Source organism: Plectropomus leopardus, chromosome 7 (assembly GCF_026936395.1).
Source record: "Plectropomus leopardus strain MGB_pleo_1.0 chromosome 7, ASM2693639v1, whole genome shotgun sequence".
Classification (NCBI taxonomy): Eukaryota; Metazoa; Chordata; class Actinopteri; order Perciformes; family Serranidae; genus Plectropomus; species Plectropomus leopardus.
The window spans coordinates 9,723,763-9,742,502 of record NC_142182.1 but is presented as its reverse complement, the minus strand read 5'-3'; the positions used below and the strand labels follow the sequence as shown (position 1 = coordinate 9,742,502).

Sequence of the window (18,740 nt, the reverse complement as noted above, 5' to 3'; positions counted from 1 at the left end):
TGATCCCACTTCAAATGGAAAACACAGGGAAAAAGAAAGGACTCCCTCAAGACAGACACTTTCATCGGCTGTCTGAGGAGTGCTGAGAGATGCCCGAGAAGATTTGCTGAGGTGAAATGAAAATAAACTTTGTGATCTCCTCTTTATGGAAACACTGTTTTGCTGCACCAGGGGACAACAATGTGTGTGTGTGTGTGTGTGTGTGTGTGTGTGTGTGTGTGTGTGTGTGTGTGTGTGTGTGTGTGTGTGTGTGTGTGTGTGTGTGTGTGAGCAGTAGCAACCTACTTCTGATTCTCTTAACAGCAGGAGCTTAATATTCATGTTTCGTCAAAGATAAATACACACGGGAGTTCACATAAAACATTCCTCAGGAAACTTAAAAACGCAAATTAAATTTGAAGTCATAATTTAATCTGTTGCCAATACTAGGCACACATTTCATGTCAGAAATAAAACTTGGGCAGTCTCGTATTTCCAGTTAAAAAAGTCTATGTAGGTTTGCTTATTGAGTTATGGGACTCGTGCTGGAACAGAAACAGAGAGAATGAGAGGAGTGGGCTGGAGTTAAAGGGGACAGGCATAAGGAGAGAGTCTGTTCTCCTCGTGCCGTCCGGGCCTGAGACTGCGGAGCCCCTGGGGGTGGGGTCAGGAGCTGGAAAGCTGGGGTGTTATGCCATTATCGGTATACAGCCTTGTGTTCCCATATACCTCCTGTGTGTGTGTGTGAGGGGGTGATGTCACAGGGCAAAATGAAAGCCACATGGAGTGTGTGAGCCGGACGCGAACGAGAGAGAGAGAGAGCAACGTATGTTTGTCTGCAATAAGACTGAGTGTAAGCCTGACTGATGTCATAAATCAGCGGCACACATTGACAACTGGCAGTTCATGTTGTTATTGGCCCGAACAGATGTATATACTTCTATAATTAAACCATGCAGGTATTCACATACAGTACCTGTGTCACAAGTGAGCTAAATTTGACTGACATTTAATCAAACTATACTGCCTCAACTGTTCATACATATATGACCGTGGAGCCCAAATGGATGTGTTATTGATGTGGGTTACTGTGTGTCAATGTATATGTGTAATACTGCAACTATGTCAAAAGCCCGATGAAGTGCAGCATCTAATGCCTTGTTTCTGCAGCGTTTCGTTTTGTATGTGTATTACTGAATAGTATACAGACTCGCCCCTAGTCTTCAATGCCAGGTAATGCATCTCTTTACTGATGGATAAATACAAAAAAGTTGATACAGAGTGTTTTTTCGTAAGGCTGCCCCTTGAATGTTGAAGGCTAAAATTAGTTGACTGAGATTGCTTCAAGTTGAATTTTTTTCCATGCAGTGTACTTTTGGGGACATTTTGGTACGATTTTGCAACAGAGCGAGTGCTCTTGACTTAGGCGCTACTCTGCAGCTGCAGATGTGCAGGCAGCGGCGCAGAGGGAGAAAGAGGCCGCACTGTAAGGTGAATAAGTGGTGAATTTACAGCTCACAGCAAGTTAGTACGATAGTGTCAGGCTTTTATTTGATATCTAGTGTCGGCAAAAAATCGGCATTTGGGATCCATCGTTTGCGCAGTTTGTTGTTAGCTATATAAAGTGATGCCACTGTCACACTGTAAAGTGGCAGTCCTTCAATCTTTAAAACATTCTATGAAAAACAAAATGAATCCTCAAATACGCATATTGAACAGCCAAATCCCATTCGACTGGCAATTCTAAGTAAGGTGCAGCCCGAAGATTGGCTCAGCATTTGTTAATCAGTTTATTCCCCTTTTAATGTCATCAGCCTCTACATTTAACCAAAAACTTGCCATATTTTAGATCAACACTTTATGTTTCTTCTCTGTCTCCCACAGGTTGGCAGAGCAAAATAACAAGCTTTGCTTTTAAGTGCCAGCCTATAATAAGCAATATCAACATGGCATTTCTTGAAGCGCTCACCTCAGTAATCATCCATCATCCTCTTCTTTTCCCCCTCTCTTATATCATTTTAAAATACTCTCTGAAGACTAAAACAATCTTTGTGCCTTTGCAGCTTTTCCCATGTCACAAACTTAACTCATCTCGTGTCCCTGATCCCTTCACCGGGAAAAGGTCAGAAAGGATATTAGAGTTTCACCAGCTGCTTTCCCCTCCGGACAGCTCATTAATGAACTGCAGAGCACACACATAACACAATGGGAGAGAAAAGGACGCTGAGATGTACACAGACAAAATGAGAAAGCGATAGAGGGGGAGAGGCGAGTGTGCAGGGGAGGGCTCAGAGCTCAGAAAACATCCTTTTTTCCCTCTGCTGACCTAAAAGGTGTGATTTATCTAATCACTATAACCTCCATTTTCCAGTGTTAGATGTTAGGTCTGTAACTGCCCTATGGCCATGATCCAGTGTGGTAAATGTTAATTGTAGGGTGTGCATGGAGGCGGAAGAGAGTTAATGGGACTCCTCACTCTGCACATTAGTTTTACATACAGAACATAAAAATAAAAATCCCCCATTCACTTTATCTCGAGCAAACACAACTTTAGGCCATACTGGTATTTCCCATCTCCCCCTCAGAAGACAGACACCTACAGCCACATCATTTCAAGGCTGTAAAATATAGAGGGAGCGTTTTCTTGTCTGGAGAGGAAGGTTTAAAATTACAGCTCAAAGGGGGGTTTCATACATACAGTAATTGCTACCTGAGTAATCCCTTTGTTCACACACGCACGTACCTCAGCTCCTTCTGTTTAAATCTCACAATTTAATTGTAAGTGCTGCAGAAAATAAATGGGTTTAGCATTTGTTGACCAACGTATTTGCACAAGCTGCATGCGCTCTCCTTTATTCTCATTCATTAAGTTTTAGAGGAGTATAAACACATGCATGTATGAGTGAATCCAGCTGCTTTGGCCAACTTTTGTTTAAATTTTCTATGAAGTAAATGCTGGGTTGAAATAGGGAAAGCACATGCGTTTATTTACATAAGCGAACATATACAGTATGATGTTAACCCTGTCAGAACAGCTTAGCATCACTGGATAACTTTATTCACCTTCACAGGCCCGTGGAGGAAAAATATTTATATTTTACTGAACGCTTATGACTTTAAAGTAAACACATGTTTGGCAGACATGCTGAAGGTAGGCCTGCTCAGTTTAATTGTTGTGAAATGTTCCAGTTTTATTTTGTGTGTTTCTTGCCCTCATGAACACTTTAACTTAACTCAGACGTGTTTTTAGGAGAGACAAGCTTGACTGCAATAATAACTTGTCAATGTTATTTTTCAGGACTGTCCGAATGTGACAATTTTGGGACTTTCTGAAGATTTTTTTTTCTGCAATTGCAGCAAGAGTTCATAGACTCCCTCAGTTATGAAGTGTTTAGTTTGAACACACCAAGCAGACGGTCAGCTGTGGGTCAACGTTTGGTCGTCGGAAAGCGTCTGTCGTTCCAGTCGCTGTGTTGTATCCAGCAACATTATACCTCCTCGACCTTTATCGGCCCTTGACACCTTTTTTAGCATATTCAGCATGCTGACAAAAGGGTACAGAAATATAACTACAGCAAACTAGTTTGTTAGCACTGTTTAATCTAATGCATACTGCACATTTAAAAATGTAGCACTGTGTGGGGTGTCCAGTGGTTCAACTGGTCCCGGCACCCCATGTACAAACGCTGTGTCCTTGATGCAGAGGTCACAGGTTTGATTCCAGCCTTGGCCCTTTGCTGCATGTCATCCCCTCTCTCTTCCCCTTTCAAAACTTGTCTGTCCTGTCCATTAAAGGCCAAAAAAGCCCCAAAAAATAATCAAAAAAATCCCGTTGGGATCTTATGCCGAAATCATTGCAAAAGCAGTGGGATTTGACGATTTCAGAGTGAGAACAGGCATTTAATCTTAATCCAGATTAAATTGTTTTATTTATCCTAAACACTGCTGAATTGAAACCACATGACTGAATCAGCAGGAACTGAACGTCCAGCACAAACCTCACCTTCGAACGTAAAAGCAATGTGAGCCAACAAATCAAAGTATGCAGAAGTGAAGAGTTTTTGGAAGTGACTTTGATCTAAATAGGTCATCACTATCATGAAAAAACTGCTGCATCACACTCTCTGCAGCTCAGTCCAGGCATGATGACAGTGTTGTAGAGGCAGCAAAATAAGTCAAAGCCTGGCCTCCTACCTGCCGCCTGTCGAAATTCTGACACATACTAGCTGCGCAACTGCTTCATTAGCAGAATTGATGGTTGTCCTAAAAGAAGTCCTGGAGATCTGAAGCTGCTGCCAAGAGCCTTGGACAGTGTACATCCAAATCTCATGGATTTGCATCCAAATGCACAAAATAAAGTGCAAAACAAACTTTCTGGTCTATAGTGAGCGCATCTCCCTGCGGGGCAAATCTATGTGTAATATGCCAGGATTTGGAGAGTCTGATTGGCCAAAGACCTCGCAATTGAGGTCTTTAGGTTGTGTTTAAGGACTTTGGTAGCTGTGCAGTCTAAGATTAGGGTGAAATCTCCCTTAACACAGCATAGAGTGTGTGAATGTAACTCAATACTGCATGTGATTTAGATAACAACCATTTGGAATTGCAGTTAATTCGGGGTGTAAGCAAATGAAAGGATGACCGGGATGAAAGTGAATTGAATGCATTTGGTAAAGATCTTCACTGGTCCAGAAGTCAAGACAAGAAGAAGGGAAACAGATGAAAGAGAGGGTGAATAATATAACCACACCATGTGTGAGGTGTGTCTAACATCAAAGCCTGCGGAGATCCATACCCGATGGTGGTAAGGTCGTCCTCAAAACACATGATAATGTGCCCGAAGGAATTCATTCCCAGAAACCAGGAGAAAGTTGATCCCATATTCTACTGAGATTTCTATTGATCCAACACTTGTTATCTGCCCCCGTGACCAGCAGCGGGATAAAAATATTTCTGTGCCACATTTTCTTCTCATTATCAATCTTTATGTCAAAAAGGAGAATCTGGTTTTTGATACCAGATGTTGCCGTTATATTTTCTTAGTCCTAAAGGCAAACAGTTCATGCCACATCCCTCTCCATCTCCCTGAACCCAATCCAAGTCATTGACGTGTGAGGAATTCACACTATTCTGCCTGTGTGTTTCTGTGTGTGTACATGCATGTGAGTTTGTGTGATTGTAAGTGTGTGTGCAAAAATCACTGGGAGAGCCCATGAGGCATATATTAGGGCTTAGATGTTTTTCATTCCATAATGAAAGGATCCAAGTGCAGCCCTTCATGGCGCTGTGTGCTAGCCAGAACACGTATCAAAGGAGAGAGGCAGAGGTGGGATGTCAATCACTGCAGCAGCGTTTCCCTCAGGCGGTTAATGAATTGGGTGATATTCATCAGCTACGAAGTCACGATCATGTCACATTTTGACATGATATTTCTGACTAAGAACATCAGCACCGAGCTGCTCACTTTTATTTATGTATAAGCTTTGCATCACTGTTGCCAGTCAGACTTGGTTCTTGTCTTTTTCTCAGATTATCTTTCAAATTAAGTCTAATTCTACTTCAGTTTCCTTTACTTCTCAATACTTTACTTTATCTATTTATCTTGTCTCAATGCTGACAAATTGTACAGAGAAAATCAGAATATGCAGTTCATATAATACACCAAACCCTCCTCGCAGAAGTAACTGACAAACCAGACTTGTCAACTCTCATAACGGACTAACAGCTCCATACTTATGTATGAGTTATTGACCATCCAAATTCCACACCTATATTCAACCATGACTAACAGGCTCATGTGGAATCATCACCTTCTGTTGGTGTAGAGATCAAACAAGCTGTGAGAAAGAGCCCGTGTTTATTCTGGAGTTTTATCTACAAAGATAAAACCCCCATTATTGTCAAAGAGATACACAACCATCGGTCCGCATACCAGTGCATGCCACATCCATGTCACACACTCCCACGCACACGTAAACAGACGCACACACACACAAGCATGTTTCTCTCTACGCAGCCTCATCCATTCCCATGGCCAAAAAAACACCTCCATGGCTCTGCCGCTGTGGCATGAGAGAAAGCCACATTGTGGATTCTCAGCCCGCATGGCTGAGGAATCAAAACAAACTACACGGAGGCTCCTCGATCCCCAACAGTGAGTAAAAAAAAAAAAACACACTTCACAAAGTCAGAGCACAAGTCAGATCCAACCCTGACTGTTTCTCTCAGGCTAAAACATAAATCTTCAATGACCATCTCATTACATGGTAATGATAACCTGCGGCTTCTTTTACTCACTCACAGAGGATGCTGCCTCTCCTGACTTTTTTATTTATACGACATCTTCTACATTTACGGTTGTGCTTTTGAATATTTTCTATTTATATTTTAAATATATCCTGAAGACAAAGATGCCATAAATATTCCATGTTAACAGCTTATTCTTTGAATTGCATTTACTCTTATTGGTGTGGGTTGTTATTGTTATTTTTGTTTTGTAATTGTTTCTGTGTCTATTTCTCATTATCGTCTGTCTTCATTCTAATATGTTTATGCCTAAATCTCTTGTTTAATTCTACTTTAAATTTTGTCTGGCCCAAGTTCGGCTTATTGTTCTGCTCCTATAGTTATGTTGCCTCTGCAGGAAAACCCTTCTTGTTTCTGCTTTGCCTTGTTTGTCAAAGCACTTTGTAAACTCTGTTTTAAAAGGTGCCAAAAAAATAAAGTTATTTATTATAAGTATAAACTTGTTAAATAAGGGCAGATAGGCAAAACATTTTTTTAACATTTACTGAGCTAATTTTAGTTATGCCAACAATAATTATGCAATGAAAACTGCTATAATGTGAGAGCAGAGACGTATTAAAGAGTGAAACATTCTGCTCAGTTACACCTGTCTTATTCTCAACCTGCACTAAAGGCGCTGAACAGAGAATGAGAGTTTCAGTTGAGGCAGCAACAGACTGCATCACCTAAACACTGTCTTTCCTGTTATATCTGTGCAACACAGGAGAGCATTTGAATTTGTTGCCAAAGTAGACTTAATGTAATAAAAGAAACACACACTGAGTGTTTCTTACCTTTGTGTGAGAGCCGAATTCTTGGGTAGATGCTGTGGGCTGTGTGAGCCGTGCCCAGCAGAACGAGATACAGCAGCATCAGTGTCAGATACACAGTCCTTATGAGCTCTGCCATCCTCAATGAGACGCTCACTCCACGTTCATCTACTCGGAAATCCTGCAAGTCCGCTCAACATGGGCAGCAAAGTCCATGAAAAGAAAGTCTTTGCCCTCCAAGTTCCTGCAAACAATGTTAAATAAGAGATCCAACAGAAGTCCACTTAGAGGTAACAGTCCATTTTCTGATGATCACCCCAATGTGGATCGACTAGATGTATCTCTGCAGCCTCTATACAGTCTCTGCTTTCCCTATAGCAGTGCGATGAAAGCTGCATCCACCCACTACCTCGGAGGACAGGATAGTGCTCTGGCTATTATCCTTGTTTAGTCTTAGTAACCAGGGAGAAGAGAAGTCCAGTTGCTACATTCACGCCGCAGTGCCCACTGCTCTCTGTCCATATGTCAGTCCGTCTGTTTGTTTGTCTGTCTGTACGCCCAGTTTAGATCCAGTCTTTCTGATCTGATGACAGAAAAAAAAAATAAAAAAATAAGTGAATCCCACAAAGGTGTTGGAGCTGATTTGCAAAACCTCAATGCATTTGTGTGTCCCAGCAGGCAGGCAGGCAGGCGGGAGCTGCTGTACTGTATCCTCAGGCTGCGTTCCTCCTCTTGGGTCCACTGGAGCCAGTCATTCTCTGGACGGGAGCCCAGGAAAAGGCAGAGTGGGAGAGGGGAGGAGTGGGGAGCCTCGTGCCTGGCGTGCGGTCTCTCTGCACTGGGAAAGAAAGTGAAGCTCCACTCTAACTCTGCTCACGCTCGAATGGTCAGGGAGGATCCAACGCTCAGCTCCAAACCTCAGCGTAAGATGGCTTCGACCACAGCTACCGATCTGGGCAGAGGCCACCTGCCACGGTGTGGTCTGACTGAGGAAAATCCTCTGTGTGTGTGTGTGTAATGAGGGGAGAGTGTATCAGCTTGAAGGGCTGGAAATTGCCTGCTCCTTCTTCTAGATTGTCTTGGGATCTCTCTCTCTTTCTCTCTCTCTCTCAGGCAGCTGGATTAAGTGTGCCGTGTCTCCCCGGCTCTCCTCTAAGAAATACTGCCTCTCATGTCACTCTACAGACCACCCCTTGCTTCTCGTCTCCCCTTGCCCTCCTCCTTCACCACCTTCTTTTTGCCCCTACTTCCACTGCATTAACAAGGACCCGAGCCAAGGTTTTCAGCCTCTCTACTCTTTCATTTTTCAATTATTGCTCCCTTTTGTGTTTGTTTCCACGTGGATAGTCATTATCACTGTTACCATGGATTTTCATGTGCAAGGTTTCTTTCATGCCCTACCTATTAAATCTCTCCCTCTGTTTATCCATCCACCCATCTCTCACACTTTTGTAGAACCTAGTTATTACTTTGTCCTCCCATAATGTAGCTTGGCTTTTCACTTTCTCTCTGCTACTGTATTCTGTCTAAATGAATTACCTCCGTTTGTGTACCTGCCTGAGTAAAATATTAATGTTGAAACTCATTGAAATGCAGCCTTATGTTTTGTCCTTGTGGTTTTTTGTTTTCTCTCAAGGTCCACAGCTTTCTGAATCTGATTAGCAGCCACACAAACTCAAAAAGAAGGGAAAAAAAATCATGTACATGATGTGACTCGAGTCATTATTGAATTTGCACATATCCCACAGGAAAGTCCCACAGGCTTCCTGTTACTGGAGCAGAGCTGTGTCTGTCTCCCGTAAAGCCCCTCTGCAATGCATCTGTTTCTCTCTGTCTCTGTCTCATGGCTGTGTGGTGACACTAACATGAAGTCATGCTGCCTGACATGGAGGCATTCCCCCAGTTTGTGCATGGTTCATTTTGTGGTGTTTTTTATTTTCCAAAACAGGGATTTAATGAGAACACTTCCCAGTGGTAATCCTCACTTATAATTTGGATCTGCATTCATTAAGTTAACCCTTTGAAATCTACAGGGCAAAACTTTTCGTGTTTTGCTTTCAGATGCCTTTCGCAAGTATTTAAACCTTCGAACAATGAGCAAATTGGTGCCATTTCTTTCAAAAACATGGGGGAAAAGGCAATGAGCAACTTGGTAAGAAATGTTCCACTAATTCCAAGAAATTGGTAGATTTTGTAAATTATTTTTAAAAAGCTTGGAAAGAATGTCTATGACAAAAAGGAAAAAATAAATAATAAAAATACTACATTTTAATGATCACAAGGTTATTTTCTTGTTTTTTTTTAATGTTCTCTTTCTTTTTATTTATTTTATAAATATTTTATTCTTAGTATCATTATTATTATTATTTTATAAAAACAAATTTTCAAGAAATGTTGTGTACTTCACTTTTTTTTTTGCTAAACTTTGGGCCATTTCTTCTTTTGTTGCTCACTGCCTTCCTCCAATGTTTTTTGATAGAAATCAAACCAATTTGCTCACGTTTTAAAGGGTTAAATTAAAACTGCACCGAACTCACGCACAGACAAAGCAGGCATTTTTCTGAATAAACAGGCTGAATAGCTGAACAGGGTGACAGAGAAAGTGGAAGCTCGATATATGCACAGTGTGAATGCAAGTGTGAATACCCATCAACAAATGGCATGCTTATATATTAAGACACATGCAGTAATACAGAATTTGACATGATTCCATTAGGCTGCAGCAGCTGCAACCCCACCCCCTTTGCACCACCCTGAGATCTGATGACTCCAACTCCCACGTTGCACCTGTTCCCTGCCAGAACAGAAGGACTTTGTGTTTGAGGAGGTCTCGTAACGTACACTATCTCTGTTATTCCATTGCCTGGTGCAATTATAGACTCTCATCTGTTGTTGAGAGTGAGACAACTGTTCAATGTTAGCTTCCCACAGAGATGACACTATCTGACCCAATGTGACACACAATTTCATCAAGTTGAACCTAAGAGCATATTTTAGACTCGCATCCTGATGAAAGGTGCGCCGGAAGATCTTCATTTCCGATCTCCTAAGCCGCTATCGCAGATTGATAGCCATTTAAGGAGGCTAATGCACACAGGCTAGCGGGCACAGCATCCACTTATTCACATCGGCCCCTCGGTGACTGAATGGGTCTCTCCTGCCTTCGCCCAGTCTAATAGCAGTAATCAGTCAGAAATCTGCCTGAGACCAGAAACAGCAACAGCTCAATCCCCCAATTCCCAAACCTTTATAACTGTCCCTGCTTCCCTTCGCTGTTCTTGATTTGTGTTGCACTTTCAGCCCTTGATGTTTCCATTAGTATGACTCCAACTGTGCTAGTAGCGTCTACCAAGCGCCCTGACATGCAGCACTCCCACACAGCAGCCAAACACCCACTTTCTTTCCACCTCCATTGAAATTCTGTCCTCTTACGTGCGTCCCTGGGATTCCAACAATACCTAGAATATTTATTCAGCGTGTACTGCACTGCAGAGGTTTGCTCTACACTATCTGAGTCCTGTGCATGCGTCAGATCTCAATGATTTCATGGTCGGACCTGCAGTCTGTCACATCACTGAGTGCCACCTTCCTTTAGCTGCTGTTTTAGGAAGCAGCCATGTGTGAAAAGACTGCTTGATTGAGTGCTGATGTCTGGCGTTTGTTTGAATAGGCCATGTACAAACGTCTGGCGGCCTTCCTTTCATGCTCTCTGAACACAGAAAATATTTTCATTCATGTTAATGCTGTGTCAATATCCGCCCCTGTTCAACAGAAGCCCTCCTCACCTCCTGTGTTGACCCGCAGAGACAGACACTCCTCCTGCCCCCCAACATACACACTGTTAATGCCCATGCAAGTGTCTAACAGCTATGCACACTGAACTGCACAGCTGCAGTGTGAGACTAAAAGGAAATAGAGAGATTAAAAGCAAGATATACTTAACTGTGTGATTATGTGTGCATGAATTTATGCATGAAACTGTATGTATGTTGGTGCATGTCTACCATTGACCGCCTGCTGGGCTCAGCTCGCTAAAGAGAGGTCAGGCTCCTTGTCTCCCGCGGCAACAGAAGCTGCGCTCTGAGGATCCTGTGTTTCAGAGCCACTGGATACTCCGGCCGTTTACACAGGTGGCTATCATATGGCCGGTGAGGCTTGTCCCCGCGGCACACGCTGACTACGGACACATCAGTCAGAATTTGACAGCAGGTAGCAGCCTTTCCTTGCTGTACATCAGCGATCACAGTACAGGAAAAGTGGTTCCTATTCCTTAAGGGGACTCTTTTTTATCAGTATACTGACAACCCCTGACTAAGTGATGCATTTTATGGATATATTACCTTCAGTGCATAACAATAACTGTGCAGAACAGCTGATAAACTGTGTAATAAGCCCAAATAGTGAATGCAATAACTGCAGGAAGTTTGTGAAAAATGAGCTGAAAATGAGATACTGAACCCCAAATTGGAGTGTGAGTGTGTGTGAATGGTTACTGAGCACTTTGTACAGTAGTCTTGGCCACCAGTGTGTGTGAATGTGACATGTTGTGTGAAAGCGCTTTGAGTGGTCAAAAGACTAGAAAAGTGCTATAAAGGTGCAGTCAATTTATCTTATCTTGTGAGTTTCAAGTTAATAACTTAAATAATTATCTAAACTGTGAAATAGGGCTGTCAAAGAGTTTGGGTTTTTTTTAATCGCAGAATTTCAATAGTTAATTGCAATTACAAGCATTTTTTATTGGCAAGTTTTCAATTTTAATTTTTTCATTAATAACGCTTTTGAAATCCAGTGTAGTATACCAGTATCATAACTGCAGCAATAAAACTCAGCCCTGTACAGCCTCGTAAAGACAGCAATGTTGGCCGCTGATGGCCGCAGTGGACTATGACATAGTGGTGAGTGGCCCGGCAGCAAAACCTCACACACAAATGTTCGTCCTGTTTGCGCGATGGTTTAGAGATTCTTTCAGGGAGCTCGAGTTGCATTGTGTATGATACCACGCAGCGAGAAGGAGTCACTGTTAGCCACAAATGAACGAACCGGGAGAGGAAGCGGAGAAGAAGTGTGGGCCGACTCTGACTGAGAAGCCAGGTGTGTTATGGTTGGCTTGGCTGCGTCTGCTGAGTGCGAACATCATGGTATAAAACCCACTGTGCACACCTTCACGCATATGAAATCATACATAACCACTTTTAACATATGTTTGTAGAGAAGTGGAAAGAGGTCTGCATATATTCCGTTACACTCCATTATTTCCTAACATGACTCCCACTGAGCGCTGCTAATCCTCAGGTGAGACGCTAAGTAGGTGCATGCTTCGCATGAGCCGCCGTGGCACCAAAGCGTGGTGAATGCATTTTCTCTTTGCCAAATAAAACGCCAGAAAACTCAAAGGATCATCCAAGCTCAGGTGGTTACAAACCGCTATCAAAGACGCTATGTGGCCACCATTTTGGCTTCCTTCGCTTCCTGTGATTCAGCGCTCAGGGCATATTTCTTAGTTATAGTGTAAGTAATGGGAAACACAGGCCAGGCCAGTGCTCTGCAGTCACAGATGGTGAAGAGGAGGAATGGGTTACGCCTCTGGAGTGATATGTGGAAGTGACCATCTGGCCTCATGTGTATTCTCATCTATCATCATGGTAACCGTCACATAGGCTACAGGTGTTTTTCGTGGGTGTGTGCTTGTGAATGTGCATTGTGTGCCCTCAGGTGAATTTTGTCATGTTTTTGCACATGTGCAAAAGATGAAAAAAAAAGCTCACAGACATGTGAAAGCAGCCATTTATCCTCCTGTGCATTGTTATCCGTCATGCTTGACATCATGACATGAGTGGATTTATGTTTAAAAGTTAAAAATTGAAAAACCAGACTTGACAAGCTTTTTTTTTTTGATGCTGTCCATCAAAATCTCTCTTAGGTCTGATCACAGTTAGCAGACAAAATGGAGATAAATATAATAATAATGGTGATGAGTACAGACTAAACATCTGTCTTAATGTGTACTTTTGGCTGTTTCTTTAAGCCCACTGGTTTGTGATTTATTCCCACACAGAAATGTCCAACACTTTTCATTCAGAGCAAAACAGAATGGAAAAACAGCGGAGTTTGGATCACCGTGGGGAAAACAGTGTTGAACATTGAATCAATTCAGAGTTGGAAAACCTCACCGCATAAAATCAACCAAACTGGAAAAACAACTTTTTGACTGCGGGTATAAATGTGCAAGTTGCCTGTCGCTGTGTGTGAGTGCATGACATCCGTGTGTGTGATACGCTTATATGTGTTTATGCGTACCCCTCGGTGTTTTGAAATATGAATAAGGACACATTAATTGAATCAGAGCGCTCCCATCCTGCTTCGCGGCAGGACCACCGTGCGCTGCTGCAGCAGGGGGAAACGCTGTGGCACTTTGTCCCTGCCTCAATTTTACGACAGTTTGCTTTGAAGTGGCTCAGAAGCAGTAAGAGTTCCTTAAAATCATGTATGGATTGATTGCCTGTGACCAATAAGGGCAGATCTTGTTTTTAAACCATGACATTAATTGCTAGACCAATCTGAGAAATAAGCATTCAACAGAATGAAAAAAAGAAACTCCCTGTCTGCTGTAAAAAAAAAAAACAAAATTAGTTTAATTGGGACCAAATGCTTGAAAAAGTAGTACATACAGTACCCACATCCGAGTGTGAGTCACACTTTTGGGTGTATTTGTTGATCTGTATGTGTGTAAATTATGGGCTTGCGTCTGTTGTTTCCTGCATTTTGCCCTCCTACAAATGTTTGACATGCTTCACATCAACACCTTGTCCTTGTCTGAACTCCCTGATTATCAAGATCACAGAGGTGACATGATCTTAAATACTGAGTTTTACTGTGCTCCAGTTGCACCCAATGCTTACACACGGACATGCCGCGTGTCTTTGTCATTGTCAAGCATGAGTAAGAATGTGAGTGGGACGATGAGAACTGGGTGGAGGGTATCTGGGCTAATGTTTGTTACAGATGTGCAGCTCTGTCTGGCAGAACTATCAGTTAACCTGTTAACCTACACTACATCACTCTGACTGCTCCAAATGGCACTATCAGTGACTTTTGTCAAAAGCTCCTGTTAATCCATCTGCGGATGTCACAAAGTTTACATGTCTCTCGAACTGTGATTAATATCCTTTAGCAGTTGTTTAGATCACAATGAGAGATACTCCAGAGAAATGCATGCAAGCAGATTCAGGCCGACTGTACGTGTAGATTTGTAGATGCACACATACAGAAGAATGAGGCGGGCAGTATCAACCTTGGAAAAACAAAGATAGCCTTTGCATTTTCTCCAGCTGAGCCAAATACACTATACTTTTAAGTTTGACATTTGGGTAAGCTTTCATGTCTGTACAATAAAGATGGAGGTTCAGACAGTATATTGTTAATTCAGCTTAGAACGAAGACTGGAAACAGGCTGAGAAAGCTAGCCTGGCTCCAACCAAATTCAAGAGTCCACTTTTTGAGATCCCTAATATCTCGACAAAACATTAACTGTAAAAAGGACACATCCGGAAGCTAGTTTTATATTTACTGTACAAAAACAAGAGTGGTATCAATCACTCAGCCCACTCTCACCAGCCACATAAGTTGACTGAGCAAGAACCTCATTATGACTTATATCAAGTTTACTGTATGGCAGTGCTGTCTAGTGGCCATGGTAATTATTACAGGAGGAGGAAGTGATGTGACGAAGCATAAAAATCGACAAAGTCTGCAAATTTCCAAAGAAGCCCCACAGGGAGGACATGAAGGGTAGTGACTTGGTCAAACAAACACAGAACTTTCACCCAGGACACCGGCGTTCATGTTCTGAAACCAGCGTAAACTTCTTTTGATAAGAAAAAAGCCTAATATGCTGGTATTAGTAGAAAGCTATGCTGGTGACGTATGCGACATGTCACATGTAATGTAAGTCACATGACAGAGGTCACATTATGTTAGTGAAGTTAGTACCTACTGAATGTCAAACCCTGATCAAAATCGTTTCATGACGTTATGGACATATTTAAAACTGAGACCAACAGAACAGTAATATCAGTAAAAATCAACCTATTCTGTTGGTTAGTTTTGAGAGACCATTGCAATTTTTTCATGTAACTCTCTTCAAAAAAGGCATTAAAGAGTATATCGCACAATGTCATACTATTCCTTTTACTTCAACATGTTTCTCTCTACAACTAAAACTACCCCTGAAGTTCCAAACTAATGAATTCTTCCAAATAAAACAAATGTCCCGTAAGTTATAAACCCGTTTATAAGTTACAGTTTCAGACTGAAGACGGTGTGTCACCAATCAAAGCGATGCCAGTAAGGCTGGTATCCGACTGTCTGACTGTTTCGTGCTCCTTTAACCTCCAACGCCTTTTGTTTGTCACTTCATGTGTCCGTAATTACTGGACGAACAATTCCACAAAAAACAAGGCAAGATCCGCTTTGACTGTGTGAGAGGAGCTCGTGGTAAACACCGGGGTTTCCAAGTCAATAAAATCTTCACTTTATGTCAACTGACAAACACTTTTCCTGGAACAAAACACACTTGTTTTGGGTCAAGTATTTTGAGCCACCAGTGCATACTCATCAACAGTCTCAAACAGGCAGCGTGAGCTGTGAAGACTAGATTATGCGGTGGCTGAGAAATTTTCTTCCCCCGACCACTAATTGGATAATGGGGCTATAGTGCAAAACAGATGTGCTATTTTCATGTGTTTACCACATGAAAAGGTTACCTAATGCTTACATTTAGACAAAAACACCTTGAAGGTAACACCTGCTATCAAAGATCCTGTTTAACAGCAATTTCGCTGTAAAAATGTTGTGCACATACTGACAGTCGAGACTGAGGAAATATAGCTTTGTAAACCATTTGAGACGTTCACAGCAGCTGCTTTTTAACTACCTGTCAAATCTGTGTGAGATGGAATGTCTAATTTACTTTTTTCACTGTACTTTGTGCCTTGAGCATCTCTTGTTTGTCTTGTTTCTGTTTTGTGATTGACGTGTCTTGGCTACTGTAACAAGGCAGGGTCCCACTGGGTGCAATTAAGTACTCTGTCAATCTATTAACCTGTCAATAACATTATGTACAAGCCCTCCTGGTCCTGTGATGCAAACTGCAGAGAGAAAACAGTTATGTTCAAAGAGCTGGCAGGATAATTTATTTTCAATGTAAAACAAGAAAAGGCACTAACTCTTTGTAACTTTGCTATAGAAAATCAGCAACAGCTAAACTGGGCAAGCATAAGGACCTTTCGCATAAAATGTACCAAATTGGTTGATGAAAAGGAAGTGTAACTTGATCACTAAGTAGACCTGCATACTCCTGTATGCTGTTTTTCCTTTTCCATCTTGAAAAATAATTGACAGGAAATAAATTGCAAATGTGCATTTCATATTCTAAGTGCATTTGTGCTGCTTTGTAAGCACATAAACTTTTGTGTGCAGTAGATTCAGAAATGCAAATATATGCTGACAAATATTTGTTTTGCTGCCAAAGGATTTAATTACATCTAGACTGAGACAGAAACACTATAGCAGTGATTAAAGGGTAAGGAGGGTTTTTTTGTGCACACTCTGTCCTGCATATGGCTGCAAAGGCTAATCTATGCTGACAAAGATGAATTTCGGTGCTGAATGTTTAAGTTTCCATGTTTCTAATTTATCAAAAAATACATCAACACATTTTTCACATGCAGCGAGGGAGGGAGCACAGATGGAGATGGGGGATTTATTTGTGTATACTTGCAAAGTCTTGCAAAGTTTTGGCAATTTTAAAAATTTTGTTAAGTTTAAGGAAAGTCTCACTCTTGGTTATATTAACATACATAACTCAAAACAGACCTTTAGCATTTTATTAGGCTCGGTTGCTTTCAAAATGTGGAGTCATGATTCTTTATCCTCCTAATATTCTGAAAGCCGGGCTGAGCCCGAGTGACACAGAGCTAAGCCTTCCTCTGGGTGATGTGTTCCAGGAGCTGCAGCCAAACCTCGCTTAAGCGGACCTCAATCAGTTACAGATTAGACATGTGGAGGGGAGCAGCCAGGCAACAGTCAGATGCACGGCAGGCTACCTAGACACATTTCTCTGCTCTTTGGTGTCAGGACCCTTGACCCATCTCAGGGTCAGCTAAGGTCAGGTCAGAGGCCTCAGTCATCCACTGTCTTATCATGTCTCATCAGCTCCTTTCTGCAGCTTTTAGGCTTTTTGGAGTTTTTTTTTTTTTTACATTGCTCACTCTCGTGCCTTTAAGAAAACATTTTACTAAAAACATAGTGCTATGTGTTTTTTGGCATTTTCTTTAAAGGTCTGGTAGGATTTGTTCAAAAAAAAAATCACAAAAGCACACACATCCAGACGACAAAAAGACTAGGTGCTGGACAAGTGATGATACAAGAGAGGAAGAAACAAAAACCTGTCTGATGCAGAGCGTGCAGCTTGAAACGTCATCTCAGTGGTAATTATATTAAATATTTATGGGAGCATCATCTAGTGTGCTGACTTAGTTTTTTCCTCTCCAGTATGATTTGTTGGCATCTACTGGTGAGGTTAAGAAGAACAGAAAACTTCTCCCAGGTGCCAAATGCATGGGATGATACGAAAGTTTCACGTCACGATTTTTCTGGTCTTATAATTGCAATTTAATTTAATTAATTTAATTTTTTTAATCAGCGTTGGAAATTAGAACCAGCCGCCAGCCAAATGCTGTTAAAATGTGCAAGTGGCTGCTAGATTTATTTGACTTATATACCAATCCATTGAGTGGCTGGTAGATTTTAGTCCATAAGCCACAGTGGCAGGTGGAAAAAATAATTTCCAACCCTGGTCAGCGTGCTGTGCAAGCCCCAAGGAAGTGCGCCAGGCTGTGATGCAAATTTTACAAAAAGTCCAAAAGTGGAATGCATGCTCTATGGGCCAGTAGGTCCGGATATTTTACACAATTCGAAACTCGGAAAGAAAGAGCTTTTTCTGCTTCATGTGCCAATGAACAGCTCTCATAGGAATGAACGGGGCCCCGAACACTCTTGACTTCCCTGCTACTCTTTGGAGCTGCGGACTTGCAGACACAGAGGAGGAGACAGGAAAGACCTTTGGCTTAAAAGAAGTACATTTGCTGCTCACGCCAACTTAACACAAGTTGGTCTGGCTTTTGTTTGATATCTAGTGTCGGCAAAAAATGGGTTGCGCATGTACGCCCCATCGTTAGCACAGTTAGTTTGTTAACTGACGTCTATAACCCTGTCACACTGAACATCCTGTAGAGTCCATTAAACTTCTAAAACAAAAGGATTTATTGAACATTTGTATTTACCAGACGAATCTGATTTGACTGACATAATTACCTGAGAGCCAGTGTCTTAATTGTCCCTTATGGGCTACTGTAAAATAACATGGTGAAATCTGGACTCATTTTATGCGAAAGGAGGAGAACCTGCTCCGTATGTCGATACAAAGGACTCTTTCTAAAACACCAAGAGTCTTAGTTTCAGTTGATTTTAAACTAATGAAAACATAGTAATTATATTACATTCAATTCCTGCCAATATATCCCCCTTAATCCTACACACTGGACCTTTAATATAAACTCACACACGCATTGTCCACCGTCTACGCGACTATTATGTGGGATATAAACACCGGGACTCACATTCCCGCCAATGCTAATATTGGACTGTCTA

At 41.8% G+C, this 18,740-nt stretch overlaps 1 protein-coding gene across 3 annotated transcripts in view; it reads right to left on the bottom strand.

The window, feature by feature from the left end:
- sema3e (sema domain, immunoglobulin domain (Ig), short basic domain, secreted, (semaphorin) 3E) overlaps positions 1-18,740 on the bottom strand; it is a 46,185-nt gene that overhangs the window by 20,404 nt on the left and 7,041 nt on the right. Inside the window, exon 1 of one of the 3 annotated variants that reach the window (XM_042496091.2) lies at positions 7,056-8,201. The exons of the other annotated variants lie outside the window; for them this stretch is intronic. Coding sequence (XP_042352025.2) covers positions 7,056-7,170 — 115 coding nt within the window. The 5' untranslated portion in view covers positions 7,171-8,201. Of the gene's footprint in view, positions 1-7,055; positions 8,202-18,740 lie in introns of those variants that run through there. 3 annotated transcript variants of the gene reach the window in all.